The 24,733-nt window shown below is 40.9% G+C and overlaps 1 protein-coding gene across 2 annotated transcripts in view; it reads right to left on the reverse strand.

Annotated features, from left to right (window-relative positions):
- OCA2 (OCA2 melanosomal transmembrane protein) overlaps nucleotides 1-24,733 on the reverse strand; it is a 205,231-nt gene that overhangs the window by 138,380 nt on the left and 42,118 nt on the right. For both annotated transcript variants that reach the window (XM_083168584.1, XM_083168582.1), the window contains exons 3-6: nucleotides 22,722-22,817; nucleotides 12,508-12,672; nucleotides 7,126-7,183; nucleotides 753-825 (exon numbers count right to left, since the gene is read on the reverse strand). In XM_083168584.1, the coding sequence (XP_083024710.1) occupies nucleotides 753-825; nucleotides 7,126-7,183; nucleotides 12,508-12,672; nucleotides 22,722-22,817 (392 nt within the window). The remainder of the gene's footprint in view (nucleotides 1-752; nucleotides 826-7,125; nucleotides 7,184-12,507; nucleotides 12,673-22,721; nucleotides 22,818-24,733) is intronic.

Here is a 24,733-nt window from a genome sequence, read left to right on the forward strand (position 1 = left end):
AGAAAGCAGTGGATTCAAAACACAATTCCTAACAGAAGTGGAGATAGATGGGATTACACAAACACACCTACAACACATGTGGAACCAAGCCATTAATTTAAAAGAAAAACATCTATTCTTTAAATTAACTATCAGAACGGAGAGAAAAAAAAATAAGATTGCAATTAGACATGAGTACTCATCGTTCGTAGTAGTGTTCTTTCTAGCACCCGCCATATTTGAAATCCCATGCAGTTCCTCTTTGCTGCCTGGGGACTCGCTGTCTGCTGTGGTGTTTCTAGCACATGTCTGATTTGCATATCAGTGCTGATATACAGACCACACTGTGCTAGAAGCACTACAGCAGAGATCGACACCCCAGGCAGGGCAGAGGAACTGCATGGGTTTTCAAATATGGCGGGTGCTAGAATGAACACTAAGTAGTATTATTAAATCCTGATTTATTTATAATTATATTCAAGTATACTGCAACAGAATGACAAATTTGTGTTGGATAGCCATTCACCTTTGGCAGAAAAATCAAGCTTTTCATATATCTCAGTAAGAGCTCTATAATTTGGATGAGATAGAGAGGAACAGCTTTTGTGAACCAAGTAATTTTCTGCTTTAAAATTAATTCTGTGGAAGGAGATCTCAGACAGCGAGAAAATGAATGAGTGTCACATCGAGGAGTGGTAGAACCATTATGCATCACCTTAAATTAAACTGCATTGCACTCTGTGCAGCGAAAATAGCAACTGACAAAAGGATACAGTAGCTTTCCAGAGATGACAGGGCCAACATCTGCCAAGGGCTGCTTTTATCAGCATAAGTGCTAAATAGGATCTGCAGCAAAACAACAAATATGTCATTAACAAATGATTTATGCACAGAAAATAAATGTTTACATCAATGCAATGTAATCAAAATGATACTGTACTCTACCAAAACAAAAAACACACAGCCTGATCTTTCTGCCTTCTACTTTGTACCTGGTTTCAGAGCCGTATTGACCATTAATTCTGCATAATACATTCAATACTGTCGTCAGCATGTATGTTGAGAAAACATATTGTGCAGAATACTGTATAAACCAGTTTCTTCAAATGTGGGGAGATGCAGCAATAAATTCAGACATACTGTGGGTATTCAATTAGAAACTATTTTTCTGACAGCCGGAATATCTGAATTCAACCTATTCAATTCAAGTGCCAATTTTTTGACTGATGGAAAAAGCGGCATTGTTGAAAAACACATGGATTGGGGAATTATTTACCAATCCATGTAATGCAGCAGTTTAAAAAGTCGAATCTGCTTCAGTGGATTAACTGGCCTAAAAATGGCCGCATTGAATAGTTTTGTCCAGATTTTCTGGCTAGCCAAAAAAATAGACATAATTGAACACCCCCTTAACATTCAGTAAGCTACAGTATACACAACATTTACACTATGTTAAACAGCTTTAGCAATCTGACATTAAACATACACAACTGAAGGGCAACTGTCATCAGGCTGGTACATCTGATCATGGAATGCAGTTTAACATCCAACTGAATACTGGAAATAAACACTTAACTATCTTTACACACTATGGGCCAGATGTACTGCTTCAAAAGTGATAAAATGGAGAGTGATAAACAGCCAGCCAATCAGCTCCTACCTGACATGTCACTGACAGTTTTAAAAATGGCAGGTAGGAGCAGATTGGATGGTTGTTTATCACTCTCCATTTTATCACTTTTGAAGCTTAGTACATCTGGCCCATAGTGTGTAAAGATAGTTAAGTGTTTATTTCCAGTATTCAGTTGGATGTTAAACTGCGTTCCATGGTCTGATAGAGTAGCTGCCAAAAACACTATTTTATGGAACTTGTGCTTTATATTAGGCAATCACCATTCAATAAGCCTGATCAACATTGGGTAAAAATAGCTTTTTTCCCATAAAATTATGGGCAATGTTTTGTTGCTCTGTATTAATAGTCTAACACAAGAGAATTTATAGTCTCAGATCTTCTACAGAGGGCCAAATAGAACTGCAGATCACAGTACTCATCATCATCATCATCGGAGACTATGGACTGAATAGTGTCAATCAAATTTGGAAAAACTAAGCTTTTCAGCTTGTCCACATTAGTGAACACCAGTGGTTCCTAAGCTTAGTATTCAAGGAACCCGAACAGCTCATGATCTACAGTTCTCCTCAGAGAACCATGAGAAATGAGCTCCAATTGTGGATCTATAAGACGTGTGATTCAGTAATGAGTACACCGGTGAACATGCTAGGTAACCTAAAAACCATTAACTGTTGGAGGTCCATGAAGACAAAGTTTTGTGTATACTACTTTAAGCCTATTGAGGCATGATAAAAGGAGATACATTTCCAAACCCGCTCCTACAGCCTCTGTCCAATGCCAGCTCCGGAAACAGACAAAGCTTTCATACTCAAGGAGTATCATCTTCGTACATAGTGGGAATATTTTCATTAAAAATGAAAAATATCCACACCAAAATGGAATGTTAATAATTATGGCATTGTGGCTATTACTAATACATAGGCTATGTATACCCTTATTTATTAAACAGCACTATCACGTCCGGAAAATTAATATTAATTATCACTGGACAGCGCTGCTACAATGTTTTCTTCAGATATATTTATTAATAAATATCTTGTGGGCACAGCAACACTGATAAGAGGATGTATTGATTAAAAACTTGGCGATGTTAGTTGTCGCCATCATTTCATTGTACTGACACGTGCAATATCAGATATAGAAAATGAACCAAATGATTTATGAAAGCTGCGCAAATATATTGGCGTGACTAAATGAAAACTAAAATGCAAAGAAATCAAAATCCTAGTTCTTTACAAGCCATTTTATATAAATGCCATTCTCTTTAAACAAATAGATCAAAATAAAAAATAGCACATGTATATTTTTTCCATAAAAATAGATATTTCTAAAAAGGATCAATTGCTTAATAAATTAACTCTGAGTGACAACATCTATGAGACATGCGCAAAAATATTCGCTATAAATGGCAACAGCTCTGTGAGATGTGCAAAATATCGGCTTAATATGCCAGCATCGCTCACATTTGTTATGTGAATTCAAATAAAAAACATTGTGTACAAAATGTAATATTTCTTATAAAAAAGGTAAACCTTACAGGTCATTATGATGAATAAAAATGTTTGCTTGGCAATTTTCACACCAATTTTAACAAATGCACTTGGCACGCAAAAGGGTTAAAATGCAATATACTTAATGCATAAAAAGTAATACTGGATAGATTTAAAAAAATATTTTCTAAGCCAATGGCGACAATCAACCTGTTATCAAAACAGTTTGGTAATGTACCTTGTAATTATATTAATTTATTTCAATTAACCAGAATTTCCAACTTATAAAAATCAATGGAGTAAAAAATGGTTTCCCTTTATATATTAAAGTTGCTGCTCGAAATGAATCCTATCCATGCAAATACTCAACGTAGCGGAATCTCCTTGAAATCTCTTCCTACTACAATACAAATAATATGCTCCCTGCATGTGTCCCATATGATGTATAAACAGATATAAATTGCCTCCGTCATGGAAATGAGTGGTTGTACCAGAACCTTCATTGGAGAATGCAACACCACTGGCGGCTTACTGAAGAAAAGTGATAACTCAGGTCCATGCTGGATGTGCATGTAAGAAAAGCACAGGATAGATTTGGGGATCTCTGGGCGATATAGCACTCTTAAGCCCACTCCCACGCTCCTGTAAATCTAGCCAATGGAAGGCTGAAGCAGGTTTAAGAGATTGTGAAGGCTTATGCTGAAGTCCCTCGATGCATACAGCAGTGCCAATCCCTGGGGGTTCCATCCAGCACATATATTACATACATGATAATATGTAATTTATCTGTACTTTGCGATCTCCCCCTGCATTGCATGATCAGTGCTGCAGCCAAGGGGCCACATCTGCTACTGCTCCTTTGGCTCCAGTACATCTCTAGTCAACAAATTCTACCTCCCCTCCATTGATCTCAAACTGCCTTTCCAAAGGCCCATTTGATAGGTCTAGGTTATCTAAATCTAAACATTTCTAAATTAAGTTTATTATTATCTACCTTCCTCCCAGACTAAACTGCTAATATACCGCACTCCTAAATGTCCCAAGTTTGAAGTGTTACTTCTAATGATTCCACAATCCACCTTACTCTTTATTATCATCAGTTCCTTGTCAAGTTAAAGAATGGAAGCAAAAAAAAAAAGCATGTCATTTCCATCTTATCAAAAAGCATAATCATGCAGGTGGGGCAGATTTGAAAATGTGAAAAGATTATGGTGGGTATCCTATTAGCAGTGGAACCATTGCTAATCGGTTCTCCAGAGGCTATCCTATTAGCCCCAATATCTGAGTCCTTTACCATCCCCATTCCCACCGTGTATTATGGTTTGAGTGCCTCAGCCCCAATAAGCAGACACTGGTCCAGGGACAAACAAGATCCCATGTGTTTTGCCTGATTGTGGGTCCATTTTCAACCAATAAAAACGGTCTCCAATTGGATACCGTGTTAATGACCATTGGTCAATAGTCACAATATCGGTCCTTCTAAAATCCGATAATGCATTGTGACTAATTAGACTAGAGAGGTGTTCCCAAATGGAAATTATAGCATAAAGTGAAGAGACCCAGCATTTGGGGGCTACATGCAAAAGCAGGTCATATTAATATTGCATGCAAAATAATTTGCCGTGCTATATAAGAAACTGCTGATCAAATATTATACAGTGATTCTAAATTTGGTAGCAAAACAATTAACTTCAAAGTTTATGTTTATATATTCTGAGTTGCTTGTAACTCAGAATCAGACCCTTAAACGGTCAATAAGCAAACATTACTGGAGTACTACAACACCATCATTTTGCATAGGATCATACTGTATGTACAAAAAAAAAAAAGAAATGTTTAGGATTTATCCTGCGCCAATAATGGATCTCTCAGATCAATTTACCAAATGGAACCGCAGATATGCTCAAATGGAAAAATATATTACAACATTATTAGTACAATTACAAACAAATTAAAATGCTGATTTTAAAAGATTACCACATTTACAAAGTATTTAAATCCCTTCTCTGATTAACTGAATAATAAAATATTTGAATATCAATTAGACAAAAACAAAATCTGAAGAAGCAAAAAGAACTGCAAACATTCTATGTGTCTGTTACTGGAGACATTCTGTCCAACCAACACACAAAACAGCTGCAAATATCACATTTATCCAATGTAGTAATCAGGTGAGTGTCAAGATTATCGCATGCGTTTTAAACTTTTAAAATTCAAAAAGCATTGCATGTGCGATAATCGCAACGTGTACCTGCGGGGATGCGATGCGCGTCCCGTGGGTACAATATTGTATAGCACAAAAAGAATCTGCAGGCAGTACTTTTTGTGCTACATTGCATCACTTTAGTACAGGTTGAGTATCCCTTATCCAAAATGCTCGGGACCAGGAGAATTTTGGAAAACTGATTATTCCGTATTTTGGAATATTTTCATATTTCAATGATGTATTTTGAATTATCTTGCATTTATGCTGTATAAACACATAATATACACACAAATATATTTTATTACCACATAAAATACACACAAATATATTTTATTTGTTCAAAAAACAAGGTTTTAAAACGTGAAACAAAATGTGTGTACTATCTCAGCACTGAATTTGAATGCCAAGCAATCATTGTCTTGCACATATATAGTGCCAGTTACATATCATGTCACCAGTAGTGCCGTTACAAATGTCCCCAGTGAGTTTTTAGCAAAAACTCACTTTCTGGAATGTCTGGTTTTCGGAATAATTTGGATAACGGATATTCGGATACGGGGATACTCGACCTGTAGTACATGCGATGTACATTTGTAACTATTAACTTTATAGAAAAAAAAAAGAGGCTGAAATCGCATCGCACCCGCAAAGTACAGTACATCACATCGCATCCACTTTAAGTGGCAAAATCGCTTGGCAGCTTGAAGTTCAAAATGCACAGCACACAAAATCGGTGCGTGTATGGGCACCTTCAGGATAACTTTACAAGATTTACTACCAGGACGTACCATATATACTCGAGTATAAGCTTACTTTTTCAGAACAGTTTTTATGCTGAAAAAGCCCCCCTCGGCTTATACTCTAGTGAGGGTCCCACTTGAGTCAATAAGTTTTCCCAGTTTTTTGTTGTAAAATTAGGTGCCTCTGCTTATATTCGGGTCGACTTATACTCGAGTATATACGGTAATAGACACAAGGATTTTTCATTGCTTTTATAACAGATGCTGTCAGCTAATCAATCTGTTCAAATAAAACAGGCATTAAAGAATGTAGACCCTCCCAGCATACTTCATTCACACCATGGACACTTAGTCTTACCCCCCCGTCCGTCCGTCCGTCCGTCTCTCACACACACACACAAGTTACTTGACACTCAGACACGTGACAGAATTCTAGTACAGGTACTCACATTTACCATTAACTAGTACACAGTTCTTCTTTAAACAGAAAATACATACAAGATTTGGGATGCGGTCAATTGGTCTACAGCATGATGGTCGACAGTCATTAGGTTGACACCATTAGGTTGACATGGGAGGAGATAGACATGGTTCTAGGTCAAAATGTCATTAGTTCGACAGGTCGTTAGTTCAACAGGTTATCAGTCTCTAGGTCGAAATGGGGTTTTTCACTGTTTTTGGAGCAGACAGCCAGTATTTCATGCCCTACCATCCCCTAGGGCGTGGTGGGAGAATAAAATAGTGTGAAGGGCGTAGCGAGGCATTGTGCCTGAAGCATCGCGAGTGCAGTGGTGCACTTTAAACTGTGTCCAAGTCGACTGTGTTGACATTCAGTTAAAAAAAGTGAGAAACCCCATGTCGACATATAACCATGTCAAACTAATGACTGTCGACCATCATGCTGTAGTCCAAATGATCCCAACTCACAAGATTTACAGGAAATTTATTTTGGAAAGTAATCATGGAGTTTTATACCATGAGACTAGGGCAAATGAAATGTCAGCTATAGTTTGAAATCTAGAGTGCCAAACACAGAGATGCTTTAGGTTATGAGTAATGTTTGCAAATGAGACTTACCGAGCAGACAACTACTATGATGAAGAGTCCAGTAATCTTCAGGTTTTTTAACACACACCTTGGAAGAGAAAAGGCAGCGAGGATAAAAACACAAATCTCTATAAATGAAGTCGAGAAATTCCATTGGCAAGCAGTTATTATCAAGGGCACCAGCAGCTTCTGCTGATTAAACTGATATGCAGCATGCCTATATTCTGTATGTGAGTGAGGCTTTTATTCATGGAAATCACTGTAACATAGCATTCCGTATGCAGGTACAGCCACAGTCGCACACAGAATATAGGCATGCCGCATATTATTTTAAGCATTGGAAGCTCCTTATGTGTCCTGGTCACATAATGCAAATAAGATGAATTTTCAGCAAAAAAGGCACCCAACATTAGCAGAACTGGCCAGGAGCTGCATGGCCTATTGAGGCAAGATGAGGAAACATCTGTATCCAAGCAGAGGCAGAGGTCACAGTGTAAATGGCTGTGTGAGTGCTGTCTGCAGGTGGGTTGGTTGTGCAATAGTGTTCGGCATATGTGTAAGGGGCATTGTGTGTCATGTATAAATGCATTCATAATGTGCGACATGTGTTACGTGCATTAGGTGTGTCATGTGTATAAGGGTATTAATAATGTGCAACATATGTGTAAGGGGCATTGTGTGTCATGTATAAATGCATTAATAATGTGCGACATATGTGTTACAGGCATTAGGTGTGTCATGTGTATAAGGGTATTAATAATGTGCAACATATGTGTAAGGGGCATTATGTGAGTCATTATGTGTATGAAGGGCATTAATAAAGGTTGGCATATGTGTAAGGGGCATTATGTTTATAAGGACATTAATAATGTGTGTCATGTGTAGGGGGCATTATGATGACTGCTATAATGAGGGTTGATGGTGCTGGGAAAGGGGAGCAGGGTCAGAGGCGGAACTAGTGGCGGTGTTAGGGGGCACCAACCAAAATCTTGCCTAGGGTGTCATTTAGGCTAGGGCCGGCTCGGATTTTCATGTACATATATATTAGATAAAAGCCTACGTCAATATACAAATAACATTCCATATGCTTGGAGGAATAAATGTGTGTATGCATGGAAGTTGCAGAGTAGCCACAGTTTGATCAACAGGAATCAAGCATTTAGAGCAGAAACATGGCATTTTGTGGGTGTGTTTGTGAAAGTGCACAGGTATTTTTTGGGTGGGTCTCTGACATCAGCTATGACTACTTCCAGTCTAAAATTCTTACAGATAAGTGGACCACAGGTTCTCAAAGTTGGTCCTCAGGACCCAACAGTGCATGGTTTGCAGGTCTCCTCACAGAATCCAGTGAAATAATTAACTCCACCTGTGGAGCTTTTAAAATGTGTCAATGAGTAAGGAGTGCAGCTATCGGGTGACCTGGAAAAACATGAACTGTGTGGGGTTCTGAGTACAGCGTTTGAGAACCACTGCCCTAGACTTACTCAGATGGAAAAAACAAAACAAAAACTGTTATATGGTTTGGTTTCTGCAGATGGATCTGAAATCATCGCTATTTGTGATGCATTCACAATTTGGGACCGTTTTTCTTTGTCGGGGTGGAGGCTTTGTGCTTGCAGTCCAATGAATTGACAGGCCCATAATCATTGAATTTACATAGAAAACTTGCAATAAGTTGTTCTAAACAATTTAACTCTTTTAACCAGATAAAAGGCTGGTCATCTAACAGGGTTTTTTTCAGGCTACATTACAAAACAATTCTCGCTTGTTTGTATCGTACAATACAGATGGAGATCTGTGCCTTAAGGGCCCTACATACTGTATGCAGAGATTTGTGCCAGAGAGATTCATAACGGGAGATTGAGCACAAGAGATTTCACTCTCTCCGATAATGAACCACATACAGAGAGATGTGTACTAGAGATTCATAACGGGAGATTCAGCACAAGAGATTTCCCTCTCTCCGATAATGAACCACATACAGAGAGATGTGTGCTAGAGATTCATAACGGGAGATTCAGCATGGGAGATTTCAAATCTCTCAATTTAAATAATGGGTTGGAATAAAGCCTGGGTGAGTGTCATAACACATGTCACTGTCAGTGTGACATATAAACATTGGAGCAATAGTGTGACTATTGCGCATTCAGTGACCGCCTGCCCGAGCCAAGTGTATGTTACCTGTGACCCTGAAACATTGCGGAATACAATTCAATGTTCTATGCATCTGCAGTGCTGGTCATAATGTCCCAGCTGTGGGATATGCCCTGTACTCCAATACACACTGAGAGGCATGTGGGGGAAAGGGACCAACATACTATAATGTATCAAAAGACTACTTCAGCAACAATGTATCTAGTGTCCCAGTGATGGCAGGAGAGACTCAATATATTTAGCCCTCTATTGTGATTGATAGTTAATAGGAAATGCAAATACAGAACATGAACACAATTTATTAAGGCAAAGACATACTACATATAACACTCTGTATCAATAGGTACAAATTTGCAGAGCTCAGGATTGATGGTGCTTATATTGTATTTAAGGTAATTAACTATTAAATCCACAGTTGCAAGCTCGCTGAAAAATGGACAATAGAAAATATTGGAACCAATATTAACACTTTTGGATCACAGATTTCTATTCACCTTCAATACATATATGAATTGATATAAATTAAATTGAATATTGAGTACTTTACCACCTCCTTTGTAGTATAACGGGGAAGAGGGGTGTCCAGTTAGCTCTGTATCACTCGTGTCAGGGGACAGGACAATCTGTATCTTTCTGCTGTTACACACAAACGTTTGCTCCTGGTTCTCTTATTCTCCAGCGGCAGGTGTAGAGATGCTGGGGCTCCAAGTTGATCATTCGGCCGCACTCTCCTGTGTTTCTTTGTGATGTTTAGCCGGGAGATTTAAATGTGGTGAGCTGGTGGTGTTCACTTGTGAGGTGACAGTGCGTCACTGTTTTCGGGGGCAGATCAGGGCCGGTGCAAGGCATCTAGGCGCCCTAGGCAAACCTACAGGATACCGCCCCCCCCCCCCCACCTTCTCACATACACAATTGACTTTTAACATTTTTATTAGCTACATTTTTAGATTAACAACATAAATTATAGCATCAATAAATACCATGTAACAGTAACATATCCCGCTGCGCTGGCTCGTCCATTGGGAGTTACGCCACTGGCGTAGGGGAAGCCAGGTAGCAGCAGGCGCACATAGAAATGTATGGACAGTCAGTGAATAGCTGAGAGCTCTCAATCAGAGAGCTCTCAGCCAATCACTGGCTGTCCATTCATTTCTATGTGCAGGGTGGGTCCATAATTATATTGTACTGGGCAGTTGGCACAGAGCAAGTCCCCCCACACCAGCAGCTGCCTACTACAGACAGACATTTAATTTATTATGAATTTACAGCCAGCACGGACTGACTGAGTAGCTGGGGGGTGGGGCGGTTGGGGGGAGGGGGGCGGATGTCGACTCCGCCACCCGCCGGAGATTTAGGTAGCCAAGCATTGTGTCCAGCGCATGGGGTGGGGGGCAGTGCATTGAGGCTGACTGGCCGGCGGGGGCTGGGGAGGCCGCCGCCGCCCGCCGCCGAAGTTTACCGCTGGCTGCTGTAGCTGATGAGCGGCGGCGGGCGGCAGCCAGGGATAAGGAGTGGGACTGACTGTCTGTGACTGTCAGCGGCAGCACGGGCAGGCTCCGGCGGGGGGGGGGCGGATCCGAATTAACTCACCTAATAGCTGAGACGCTGCAGCTTCAAGTTCAAAGTTCCTCCGAGCTCTTCTCCTCTGCTGTAGGCAGCGTACCTTCCTGCTGCTGCTTTGTTCTTCCTCCTGCGGCTCACTACCGCCCTCCAGTGGCCGCGCCCTAGGCAAATGCCTAAACTTAGTAGATAGGGGGTAAGGGGAAAGGGGATATTACGGGTCCGCACACACCTATTTGCAATTTAATAGGTATTCCTATTGTTAGATTTGTCGCCTCGGTTGTGTGTTTAGGCGATGGGTGCTATCCAGGCAATATAATATGCATGGGAGAGAAAAAAGAGAGAGAGAATTGCACTGTGGATGCACACCGAAAGATTTCTTTCGGTGTGCATCCACAGTGCAGTTCTCTCTTTTTTCTCTCAAATGCCTAAACTTGCCTAGTGGTGGCGCCGGCCCGTGGGCAGATCATTCACCCCACAGCATTTGTGGGTCGGTGACTGGCTGCACTGTGCTCACCTTGGCCAGTTCTTTGGACAGGAAGACAGCGGGTAGATCGCATTGCCAACTCTCTCTCACTTCTGAATGACTGCTGATGCCCTGCAGCAGCGCGTCCTCCCGCCCCATGTCCCAAGACAACCATGCACTGCTCACCCGGAGCAAAGGAGCCATCATTGCCCCTGCTCCACTCTGCTAAGCAGTCACTCAGCCGCTGGGGTGCTAAAGGCGGAGTGCTGCCAGTGCCGGGCTCCATGCGCTCAAATGCCGCGACCAGTAGGAGCCGGCTCCAGCGTCATTTCAGGTTTGGCAACACGGGAGCTCAGGGCAGCTTATCGCTCAGAAGGTAACCACACATGCAGAGATGTGTGGGCCTTCTGAGCGACAATTACAAGCAGGTCCATTATGTATCGTGGTCCCGCAGGGCAGCGCATCTGAGTTGCTGTGTGGGCCACAGCACACTTTAGTAAGCCACTTTCTGAGCAATTATGTAAAATCGCTCAGAAAGTGGCTGAATATCGCTGTGTGTGTGAGGCCCTTTAGAGTCTGAGCCCTCTAGAGCTCAAACTATACAGCACTGCGGGCTGGGATGGAGGGGGCTGCACATGGGCCTCCCCCTCTCACTTAAGATGTCCCTTACTGACATGCATTTTTTGTAGACAAATTAATTCAATGCATTACCCCAAAGGCAACATAATATTGACAATGGATTTATGGGGGGGGGGGGCGGGGTATGGTTTATTAATGAAGGGTTGGGTCTGATTTTACATAAAGGGGTGGGTCAGATCTGGCTATGATATTTAAAGGTGTAAGAAGAGCAGTCAGATTTTGTGTTTGTTTTCAAATTAACTTATGATAAAGTTGAGGAGCATGCCATAATCTTGATTTGTCATTGGGGATTGTAGGGTTTGTATTTGTTTATCTCTTCTACATACAGTATAACCTTTTTATATTTTTAAATGGCTACTTAAACCATACTCTCATTATATAATCCCTACTACAAACATTTTGTACACTCATTTCTCCATCGCAGTTTGTGGTTATAAATGTTGAGGCAACATTATTGTGTTTACTCCCTAGGCTGAAAGTTGCAGGCCAGCCCTTGAGTAGTAGTGCTCTTGTATTGCAATGTAATATTCCTGAAAGAGAAAAGCTCAATATTTCCTCACCCAGGTGTGCTATATTTGCAGCTGACAACTTACCTTAGTTTGGAAGAGTTCAATTTCCCTTGAAGGTTATCCAACAGTTCATATTTTTCAGATGACGCGGATCGAGACAGACTGCCTACTTCACTACCAAGCCGGCATCTTTGTTCAAATTCGGAAGAACTATTCTCCCATGATTCCCCACCACAGATGAAATCTGGCCTAAAAGAGTAAAAAAATTAAATTAAAATATTAACACAGTATAAAGACTAATACATTTTATCCCTATAGATTGTAAGCTTGCGACCAGGGCCCTCCTACATTTTGACTGTCTTTAAATACCCTGTTTGTTGTAACACTGTCTCCTTTGTAAAGCGCAACGGAATATGCTGCGCTATATAAGAAACTTAATAAAATAATAAATAAATAATATTAATACAGTTATAATAACAAACACTACTTGAGTCTGTGCTAAGGGTGGAGTATAATTTTCTGCCAATTGAAATATTGACATCACTAGGCCTACACTATTATACTATCAGGGTGCAAATACCGATGGGTACATAATACTGACAGTTGAAATTCCAACATGATTATAATGCAGAATATGTTAAAATGACGACACAGTTGTAATGGCGACATGGGTACAGTATTAGTGTACCGCTGAGCTTGCCATGCTTAAGGCACAGTGCCAAGCTCATATTGTACTTCTATGCCCACTGGGATTGTGAAGTATGAACAAGTCGCTTTCTGTGAAAAAAAAAAAATGAAATACTATACTCTGTATTTTTGTTTGTGACAATATATTGGCCTTCGGCATTGTGGTTCATCTGTTTTGCACAAGTCTGTGTTTTGATTGACGGTATATTAAGGTAGTCTGTATTTATATTATTGGTGTACACTACCGGTTAGTATTTTGTCACTCAGCATTTGGTTGAGGGGATCAATTGGTATTTTATCAGTCGGTAAATTAACTACAATTCTGTGGTAATAATAGTGCAATTCTTTAATACTAGAACAATACAGTAACACCAAGTAACAATTTAGAAAGGACTTGGTTTTTCCTGTACTTAGCACTATGATGAGAAGACAAAAAAAAAGTGGGGTTTGTCCAGGTTTTAACACAAGTAGCATTTGAAAGTATCATTTATGTTACATACTGTACCCACATCTATAGTAACAAAAAAAAATGCAAATATTGAATTCTCACTTCTTGGAATAAACAGCAGTTTATGCAATACATTGTATTGATTAACTGAAATAGATTAGGACGGCAAGCTGTGAAAATTGCAGAAACTTTCTGGACGGCATATTGTGATTCAGAAGCAGACATGCCTGATTTTGCTCCCTGTTCAGATATGATGACAATCATCCAGACCAATACTTCATGTGTATACATACATTTATCTAAAAAGACCATCCAGCTTCTGAATCAGAAACAGGCTGACAAATAGAAACTAAATAGAACATATATTCTCTCTCAAAAGTTTTAGACATGAATATTTTTAGATTTCCAATATGGAAGTAACATCTCACCAAACATACGTTTCAGTAAAAACACTAGTTACCTCTACCACACACACACACACATGTCCTTTCAGTACATACAGGGTGATACGCCCGCTGCAAGCAAGACCCTTCCAAATGCACATGCATCATCTTTCTTTAAATATTGTGCCTTACTCAGGGCAGTGGAGAGCCTGGCCAATGTAATTTTCAGGAGGTGTGACCTTGGGCCTTATTCTAGTTCACTCTGACAAAATCTTTGTTAGATGGACAAACACCTCCCTGGCCAAAATGCAGTCCCGCACACACCAGCATGTGCTCAATTGAGAAGAGCTACTGAAGCTGCTAGGTAATGGGGACCCCGCGTGAGGGATATAATAAAATAAAGTAACCATCCATCAAATTTTTTTCAAAAACAAATGAAATAATTCATGAAATGTTGATCACTCTCCTCAATTTGAAAAGGGGATAAAAGCATGTAATATATGTCCAAGGCACAATCAGGAACCATAGATGTTTGTGCCAGTCAAGCAACCAAAGGTCCCAGTTCCGGATCTGGTAGTAAGGTAAGCCGGTTCTACGATCCCAAATGTAGCCAAAAGGACTGTACAGAGCAAGGAAAGGCATGCTTAATGCATTTCGAATATACAATCCTTCCTCAGAAGTGTCTGAGACTTTGGTTGCTTGACTCCAACGAACATCTATGGTTCCTGATTGTGTGCCACGGTGGGTGAGGGCAGCTGGGTATCCCCCTGTCACTCACTGCTCTGTGCAGCAGAATAGATGCTGTGCGCAATCAGAGGGACTGGGAGCATGGCCAGCAGCTCACAGCACTGGCCATTCTACCACAGTGATGTGAAAAGGGGTGTGGAACAATTCTACACACACAAAAGAGGGTGTGCAGCCAATTGTGAACTTCTTTATTTAACCTTAATGTAAACATGTTCTGCCTGGTTAAAAAAAAAAACTAAGACCTGCTAAGTGATCTATCCTGTGGTCTTACCTCAATCATACACTGGTGCGACCTACTGTATATCTGCTAATACTCTGGACCTATCTTTCCCGAGTGTGTTCTTAAAAGTGATCTTTCGCTATTGTTTTAGTATTAAGCCTTATACGTTGCTTCTAAAATTAACGTTATTCTGGATCGAAAATACGGCAGTGATTTAGCTAAAATGCAAATTAATAGGTTTATTGCTAGTATATCGAGATTCAAAATAATAGCTACACGTGAGAGTTATCAGCATGTAGCCAAGTACGCTTATGTTTCCTTGGTAACAGTTTTCCTGACACTTATGGTTTTTTGATGCACTCTTATCTGTGCAGCAATCCATGTATTTGACAGAGGCATCCCTCATTTCACACGGCAAATGAGAACAAACTGTCTACCATTATAAAGGCATCACAGTTATGCGGATAGATCTGTAGTCTTTAGAGCACATCACTTGAATGTAAACACTATTGTTCTCTATCTATGGAAAAAAGCAAGTTGAATTCACATTTCATTCACACTTTTCATTTTGTAAAGAAGTCAGTCTTCATATAACGCTATATATGTGAGAGAAAGGAGCACTGTAACAGGCGCTTTCAGTGGCAAACGCAGGATTTTCAGAAGGGGGTTTCCAGAGGGGCGGAGCAAAGCACGGAAATGGACACTTAGGTGACCCAGTATTTGCCGGGTCAGTCCTGACGAAGCTCATTAGCGAAGCGTACGCCGACCGTACACTTCGTGGGCTCTCCCCACTCCCTTACCCCCATTGAAATGTACAATAATTTTCGATCTGTCTAGCTTAAAATTTGATTAATGACATTTACTGAGCGAGCGCATTTATGCATAGCCCGTTGGCTAAAGGGCGCATACTTTTGAACTTGCAACTGCCAAACGGTCCTGTCTGATTGAGAGACAGCGTGTGAACTTCCTTACACGCTGCGCTCCAGACGCGGCAGAGTGCACACGGTTAAACACTGTTCCTCGTCTAAAGTGTAGCGATCCAACGCTGTTATTGATACATTATAGTTGGCATATAATCATAATATACCTGACGTATTATCACTATTTAGTCTTGCCCTAGTGCAAAATGTATGTGAACGCTACACACTGAGCGATTATTGGCACTCCTAATCATGTGCAATATTCACACTGACAACTAAGGTGCAATTAGCACAGAACACTGGACGATACATAGGAACCACGTATCACTGATACCTCTGAGTGGCTACTACTGCCTCTTAAAAATAGAATTGGTCTAATGGAATTATTTAATTGAAATTCTTAAAAACCGACACTAGTCCTGTTATATAGTGAGACAATTGTCTAGACATTAGATACATTGTACTCCAGGGACTACTTCAATACTATCATTGACATAATTGTGTACACGATTAAACGTGAAATTGTAATTACAAAGTCACCAATACGCTCCTCTAAACTCTGGGAATACAACACACTGAGCAATCGCTGACATCTGTCAGTACAACCATCGTTTGCAATTGCCTAATTAATTGTTGTGGCACTGTTCTAAATGGAATAATTATACTTACTAAGTGAGCGCATCGACATAGAGCCGGTTGGCCAAAGAGCGCACACCTTTAATTAATAACTGTCAGACAGCCCCATATAATTGTGAGACAGCGTGTGACCGATACGCACACTGCGCTCCAGGGACTATAGACTATATACTGTCAGTATTGCTCCCCGTCTATGTATAAGTGAGTAAAACATCGCTATCAATATACCCAGCCGACGTGTGATTACAGCGCACTTGGGATATTATCACCTCTCCAATCCCACTTTATTTGAGTAATATGTGTGAACGATACACACTGAGCGATTATTGGTGACTCTATCTTTGAGTGCTGCAAACTAAGGTGTGATTGACACCAATATCTGATGTAACAACAGTGTATCAGCTATATATTCTAGTAACTACCAGCGCCTCTCTAGATAAGTATTGGTCGGTGAAATTATATTCCTAAAATAATATGATATAAGTCCTACTACATTGTGAGACAACTTGTCTTTACCTTAGATAAGATATACTCCAGGGACTATATCAATACCACTATTAAAGATACTTGATTAACCCACAGTGATCATTCTGTGTGCACAAGATTAAAAACGTGATAATCCAAGTTGCTAACACGCTCTCCCGATTGTGGTAACCATACACACTGAGCGATAGCAACATCTTTTGGCACCAACACAGTTCAAACACTGCCGAAATATTAATTTGGGCACAAACCGATACCATCACTCAGATAAAGTGAGAAATTAATTGGTATTGCAACCGCACTAGTCCACCTTAAAAGCCATACTAATCTCTTCCCCACATACGGGGTAATTTATAAGGTGTGTCCATTGCTCGCCACATATATATAACCAATCCAAAATATTTACTAGACAGAATATGTACCATAACACAAACTGATATTGTAATTAAAGAGTGTGGGATCCCGCGAAGCAAGGATAATTTTTATCCTTTTTTAACAATTTGTATGTCATTTATTGTCTTTGTGTCTTTTATATTTTCGCTATAATTTTAACCAATAATAATAATAAAGGTTAGATTTTAATAGACTCTTTATTTGGTGCACCACACAGTGACATTTCTTTCTGTCCTAAAAATTTTATGAACTAAGAGGTCAGTCTGGTAGCGTCACTCTCCCCGCGCAATTGCACGGGGGAGTGATGTTTTGTTTCTGCGCATGCACAGGCTCTCTTGGGGAACAGACTCTGACTAGCATAGTCGCCAGCCCGTTTGCATAGAGCAGTGAAGACGGGGGGTGTGGAGTAGCAGACCCGGAGGTCACCCGTGTGGACGCCTAGCAACGGGGCGGGTGGTAACTTCACATGACTTGACATCACATGACTTGCAGAATGGCCGCAAATATAAGTCAGTATCCACCGATTTATATTTGCGAAGTCTGAAAATATAATTCGATGGTCGGCGACCATCAAATAATTTCTCCGCTAGTGTGACATGCGAGGGGATGTGTCACAAAGACAGTTGCGAGGGGATACGACTGCGGGAGGGGGGGAGGTTTCGGCAGGTAACAGGGCAAGCCCCCTGGGACTGTAAGCTGCTAACTTCCCAGCTTACAGAGTTAACCAGAATGAGGGCCTAAATCTCTCTGTGATGTTCAGGTAATTATTTTTTTATTTTTAATAGTATATGGGAATTTATGTATGCTTATGTGTTTATTTCCATTTTTTTATATTGTTGATAATTGGATTCCTAATAAATTTGGGAAAATCACATTGCAGTGATCACAGTCATCCACAAAAAAACTGAGAATTGTTCTATTATTTTATTTATTTATTAATAGTTACTTATGTAGTTACCTAGTTACATAGTAGGTTAGGCTGAAAAAAGACTTGCGTCCATCTAGTTCAACCTGGTCGTTCAACCTGATATGTATGTAGCGCATACATATTCCGCAGCGCTTTACAGATAATATTTGACCATTCACATCAGTCCCTGCCCCAGTGGAGCTTACAATCTATATTCCCTATTACATGTACATGCACACACAGACATTCTAGGGTTAATTTTGTTGGAAGCCAGTTAACCTTCCTGTATATTTTTTGATTGTGGGAGGAAACCGGAGTACCCGGAGTAAACCCACGCAAGCACGTGGAGAATATACAAACTCTGCACAGTTAGAGCCATGATCTCATGACCTCAGCGCTGTAAGGCAGTAATGCTAACCATTACACCATCCGTGCTGCCCCTGTTCCAGCTGGAGAACACTTCCTGTATAAAACTAGTGGCTGACAATGGATGCAACTTCCACCATCCACATACATGTACAGGGAGTCACGGATGCAGAAGGATATTCTTTAAGCCCACTCCACTTCAGTGTTTTGTTTACAATTATTCTGGGATAGTGTTGTTTATGGCTAACCTTCTTGACAGCAGTGTTTGGCACCTATTGGGTCAGGGGTACTTTGATGCAATTATTGAAAGTAAGGGGTATAAAAAAAAATGAAACCTTCATAAAAGATATAGTTCTCTGTTTTATTGGACAGCTAGCACAGGATTTTATGACAGTTTCCATTAACTTAAATGAAATGCTTTGAAAGCGAACCTAGCAAATCACAGCTCATGTCTTTCATTAATAACCAGATGCTCTGGAGAGTTGAATGTAACAGGAGTTCTATAAATAGTAGCCTAAAGAATGTAAGTGTGCAATGTAACAAAGCTTCGCTTGTAAGACTACCACTAAGGTGCAGTTTTCCCAGAAAAGATAAAAAATAAGGCACTTAGATCTACAGTAAAGGCTTATAAATGTTTCACTACTTTAGTGCATTTTCGTTTCTAATGGTTTAGATGTTAACGTGTTGCTTTTTTACCGATTTTCTCTACAGTGGAAATAACTTGATTATTTGGAAAACAACCAAATCAATTTAAAATTAAAAAATAAAATGTGGCTGTATTACAGACACTTTAAGAAACTACATGAAGCTAAAAGGGGGTTATATTTTTTCAGAATGTGGTTTATACTTTTTGCCAATTCAGTTTGTGAACAATTATCAACAAAATTGAAGGAAGTTGTAAAATTAGATACCAGCATATACAGACTTTTCCCATTCCGCAATAGTTTAAATATTGATTCCATGAACAATGATTAAGTAATGCTGGACCAGGTTCTCTCTTTGGGCAGAGTTTCCAGGCGCTGCATTTTATCTTATGCTGCCTCAAACAGTGGCGTAACTATAGCTCCGCAGCCCCCGCGGTGGTGGGGAGGCACAGAGAAAGTTTGGGCGCCAGGGGTCTGCGGGACTATAGTTACCCGCTGCTGTCTCTGCCGGTACCTGCCTGCCGTGCCCGGTGCAGTCACGGTCCCGACTCCCGTCTCTCCCAGCGCTGGCTAGTGGCTCCTGCTGCGATAATGAAAACGGACACTTAGAAAATGGCTGCCCCCATACTGCAGACAGTTTTCTGTCTGCAGTATGGGGGCAGCCATTTTCTAAGAGACTTTTCATTATAGCAGCAGGAGCCACTAGCCAGCGCTGGGAGAGACGGGACCATGACGGCACCGGGCACGGCAGGCAGGTACCGGCAGAGACAGCAGCGGGGGGCAGCGAGGGGAGGGGGGTGGGGGCGCCCAAAAAAAATTTGCGGCGGGGGGCTCAAAATTCGTAGTTACGCCTCTGGCCTCAACTTCACTGTATGAGGACTAATCCCTTAAATTCCAGAAAAAAACTGGGTATAGCTTGACTGGCAATGCCTTGATAAAGACATACACATCCCGAAACACGTTGGGAGTAGGACTTGCTCATTTATGGGAACACTCTTTGCTGAAAGCCTTTTTGACATCACAACACCCCCTGGGAGAGAGGTAGGAGGCCACAATTTTTATGGTACAAATACTGTAGAACTGGTCCTTGGTTTTGTGCCATAGTCCTCTCTGCTCTAATAGGGCTGAACGTCTTTTCTACTAGCAAACAGATCCCCCCCCCCTTTTTTTTTTTTTCATTGTGTATTTTTAATAATCAATTATCTTTTTATGAAATTACAAAATAAAGAAACTGACAAGGATAAAGAAACCTCTATGAGAGTTAATTCACACATCCAACCGTGAGTACTGGTACGCCGTATAAAAGATACCTAGAAAGTCGTATTTTTGATGATTGTGAGTAAGGTACGAAAAACTGATGATAAAACACCCGTCAAGTAAAAGATACCAAGATAGTCTTAGCCTCACTACTGTACATTGCTATGTAAGTGAGGTAAGACCGTTCACATCCCTGGGACAGGCATATTATTTACCCATTCTTTTCGAATTCTTCCCTAAACCCCCCCCCCCCCTTCTGTTTTTTCCTCATACCCAATGGGAAATCCACAATCAAGCTAAGAACAAGAATTATACCCACGGAGGAAGAACCATCCAGATAAGTATTCTGAGGCTCAACTCAGTCTAGCGCCATCCAACTCACTAACCATAGGGGATCCGATATGATTTCCCGGCGGTCGGGATCCCGGCGGTCGGAATCCCGACACTGGAATCCCGACCGCCGAAATCCCGACAAGGGGGGGGACATGGATCGCCCCCCCTTGCGGGCTCGCTGCGCTCGCCACGCAGCGGGCCCGGTGCCTCGCTACGCTCGGCACGCTATTTTATTCTCCCTCTATGGGTGTCGTGGACACCCACGGAGGGAGAAAGTTTCGGGATTTCGTCGGTCGGGATTCCAGTGTCGGGATTCCGACCGCCGGGATCCCGACCGCCGGGAAATTAACCGCATCCCAACCATAGGTTCTCTCTAATGCCCGACATTGAGGTTTATCAACTACTACCCATTGCTACCGTACCATAGTAGCAGAAAGTAAAAACGTGTGGCCAAAATGAAGCAATTCTAATAACCATGTGGAATGTTAAAATATAATTTAGGGGAATTACTTCTGCAACACAGAAAAAAATCTAACAGATGAAATCAGTTTGTTCAAATGAATTGATCTGGTACTTCACCAATCTTAACTCTTGTTTCATAGACTTCTTGGTTTTTAATCTTAAACAGGCCAGGAATAAGCCAAGTAGGCTAGTTATGGCTACAGTAATAGAATGCTATTGCATACACAGTACTGTATATCAGAGAAAGCACTGGTACAAATGCCATTAAGTATTGTCCGGCATAAAGTTTTGAAGGCTATTAACATAAAGCCTTAAAACTTTGTACACTAGAAAAAGCGTTATATGTTTTCATAATACATTTCTTGAATCTTCTGTATTATGCCATCTATTGCAATATAATTATATACACAGAGGTTTCCTTATTGCCTTAACACCTACCAATGCCCAAGATGTACTGTATATGCCAGTTTTGGTACTTGTTTCCTAGCACGGCGCCCATCGCATCGCATACCATTAGCCATACAATGGTTTGTGATGCGATGTTAGGCGATGTTATACAATTTTAAATCGTATACCATCGCATTGTATGCCATATACAATGGTATACGATTAAAAATTGTATAAGCACCCCAATGAGTGTTTTCAATGTTAAATGGGCCCCCCATAAGATTATTAATTGTATAAACACCGTGAGGGGTGCTTACAATGTTAAAAGCACCCCCATGCCAACCCCACTATCAACGCCAACCCGAAGCGTGGCGAGCGGCGGCGGTACGCCTCCTCCGACCTTTTCATACCCCCACTATCCACGTCGGCATGGAGTAGATTTTAGATAGCGTGGCGAGCACAGCGGGCACGCGGAATACATGTAAAGTAATACGCGTCCGCTCGCTGCGCTCGCCACACTATATAAAATCAACTCCACACCGACGTGGATAGTGGTGGTATGAACAGGTCGGAGGACGCGGGCTTGCTGCGCTCGCCACGCTTCGGGTTGGCATTGAGTTGGGGTGGCGTGGGGGTGCATTTAACATTGTAAGCACCCAATAGGGTGCTTATACAATTAAAAATCGTATAGGGTGCTTAAATCGCATCGTATGTGGCTATATGGCATGCGATGCGATACAATGCATAAGAGGCCATACGACTGAAAATCGTGGGCGCCGTGCTAGGAAACAAGTACCCCAGTTTTTATCCATTGCATACAGTACATTGTGGTCATTTACAAATTGATGCTACAGGACTGACTATTAATGTCACTGCTCTTTAACTGTGGTATTTTCTCAAACAATCATTTTATCATACAGACGCAGTTCAATTTCTATTTAGAAATAATGCTTTATATAGATGTAACTAATACGCTTTCACTGCCAGTTACATTGTATTAATCCAGCTTGTTCAGTGTATAATACCTTTTATTTTCAGCAGAAAGCATTAACAGTGGAGTCCTCTCCGTATAACTGCATTCTTTCATTGGGCTGAAGAGATTTGCCAGTTTTCCGGGATACCTACAAGAGCAAAAGGGAGGTAAGAAAAATAAAAATCCACATACTAACACACACACACACAAATGAGAACATTGTGTGTCATAAAACATTCAGTACGAGCATTGTAGCATAATTGTCTACCCTCCCATTAACGAGGCTCAATCATTTGGTCCTCCCGTTCCTCTGAAAACGTAGGCAAGTCTCCCATTTGCACCCGACCACTACCCCTTCCAATCTCTCAGCAAAGCAGCAAGCCTGTAAAAAAGAGGCAAGGCAAAGCAGGCTGGATGAGTGCCCTGAACTCCTTTTTTGTCAGTCCAGGATCAACTGATTTGGGCTTCCCTAGAGACCCATGTGGCTGCAGTGCCAGATCCGTTCACTGAATGGGAGCTGCCACCCCTCAGCACGCACCTCCTCCCCTTACGATGCCAATATATGTGTTCATTGTGGTGTGGTACGGCATTTTCCAAGGGAGGGTGCCACAATGGGAACCATCAAAAAAAAATGTAAATACTTCACTTAAATATATATGTTGTAAACCGATTCCATTTTGAAAAAAAGTAAAACGAGGGGGTTTCTTTTTTTTTTTAGTACAAAAGTCATTAAGCAAGTACTTGTGGCAAGCCCATTAACTTACAGTACCTGACCAAGTCATGGGTGTTTCCCACCATACCAACAAAACGGTATTGAAACTGATCATTATTTTCAGAGCAAAGTACCACAAGAATATGCTTGAGGTCAACTCTTAAACTGGATGACAACTTCAAAGCTGGGAACACTTTACCAGATTATCATCGACATGCATGATAATGATATTGTGGTTACCCATATTAGGCCTATTTTCTTGAAAATTTGTTTTAGGGTGTACATTCCTTAACCCTTTCATTTTCAGATGAAGTGATACAGTGATTACATTAAATAAAACAGATGTCCCTGGAGGCATTTCCTATCTCTCTGCTGTGGCTGACACACCGCCATCTTAGCCAATCCAATCACAAGACCATCTGACTCTCAGAATGATGCTGCTAAGTGTGGACAAAATTCAAACTTTCTGCAAGAATCTCAAAAACTTTTTTTTTTGGCAGAAAAGTACATCTCTATTTATAGAACATTAAATAATCTAGCTCAAGTGAACGTGCACAGGACTGCAAAATATAATGGATTCTTAGTTATTTTTAAAAGGATATTCATATGCCTATCCCAAGCATGTTTAAATTGCTCAAAAAGAAGAAAAATGGTGTAGTACCTCTAGGGTACTGTACAGGCACCGTTTAAAACTCGGTTCAAATCTAGCAGCAGTTAAGGGTAAAGGGGTAGTCAGCCCCTAGAGTAAAAAGCAAGAAGACAAAATTAAAACTGTGCTTTTGAGGAAGTTGATCACACTAACAATAAATGAATAAATTAAAATACATTAAAAACATTTAAATGAGTAAATTGCATGCATCAAAATGGTGCTTAGTATATAGATGTTGTAAGCTTAAAATGATTGACAGCTTTGGTTCATTTGGGGATGTTGAGGGAAAGCACCCCGCTAGTCCTTCATAGACTGACACTGTTCCTATTTGGACTCCAAATGGGCATAAGTTCTTTTTTTTTGGGGGGGGGGGGGGGGGGACGACAGTTGAGTAACTCACATATCCGGGATGGCTGCCACTTTTCCGTGTTGTTATGGGCGGTAGTCCCTGTGAGATTGATGTGCTGTCTTTACTTGTTTTGTTAGGAAGCCCCAATAGGTGGAAAAGTCCACTTTAGTCCTGGTTCAGGTATCCTTAGGTATGGTTGAACTTGATTCCACACCACAGTATGAAGAGGATGGCAGTGGTGCTGAAGCCTGATGCATTTCACTGGGTTTAAATTGCTCTGTTGTATTGTTCTCTTAACACCTCTGATAGGAGAATATTCCACTTATATACTTCCCTTTCTGTGAAGTGTAGATG

The sequence above is a fragment of the Crinia signifera genome, chromosome 2 (assembly GCF_055691185.1).
Source record: "Crinia signifera chromosome 2, ASM5569118v1, whole genome shotgun sequence".
NCBI lineage: Eukaryota > Metazoa > Chordata > Amphibia > Anura > Myobatrachidae > Crinia > Crinia signifera.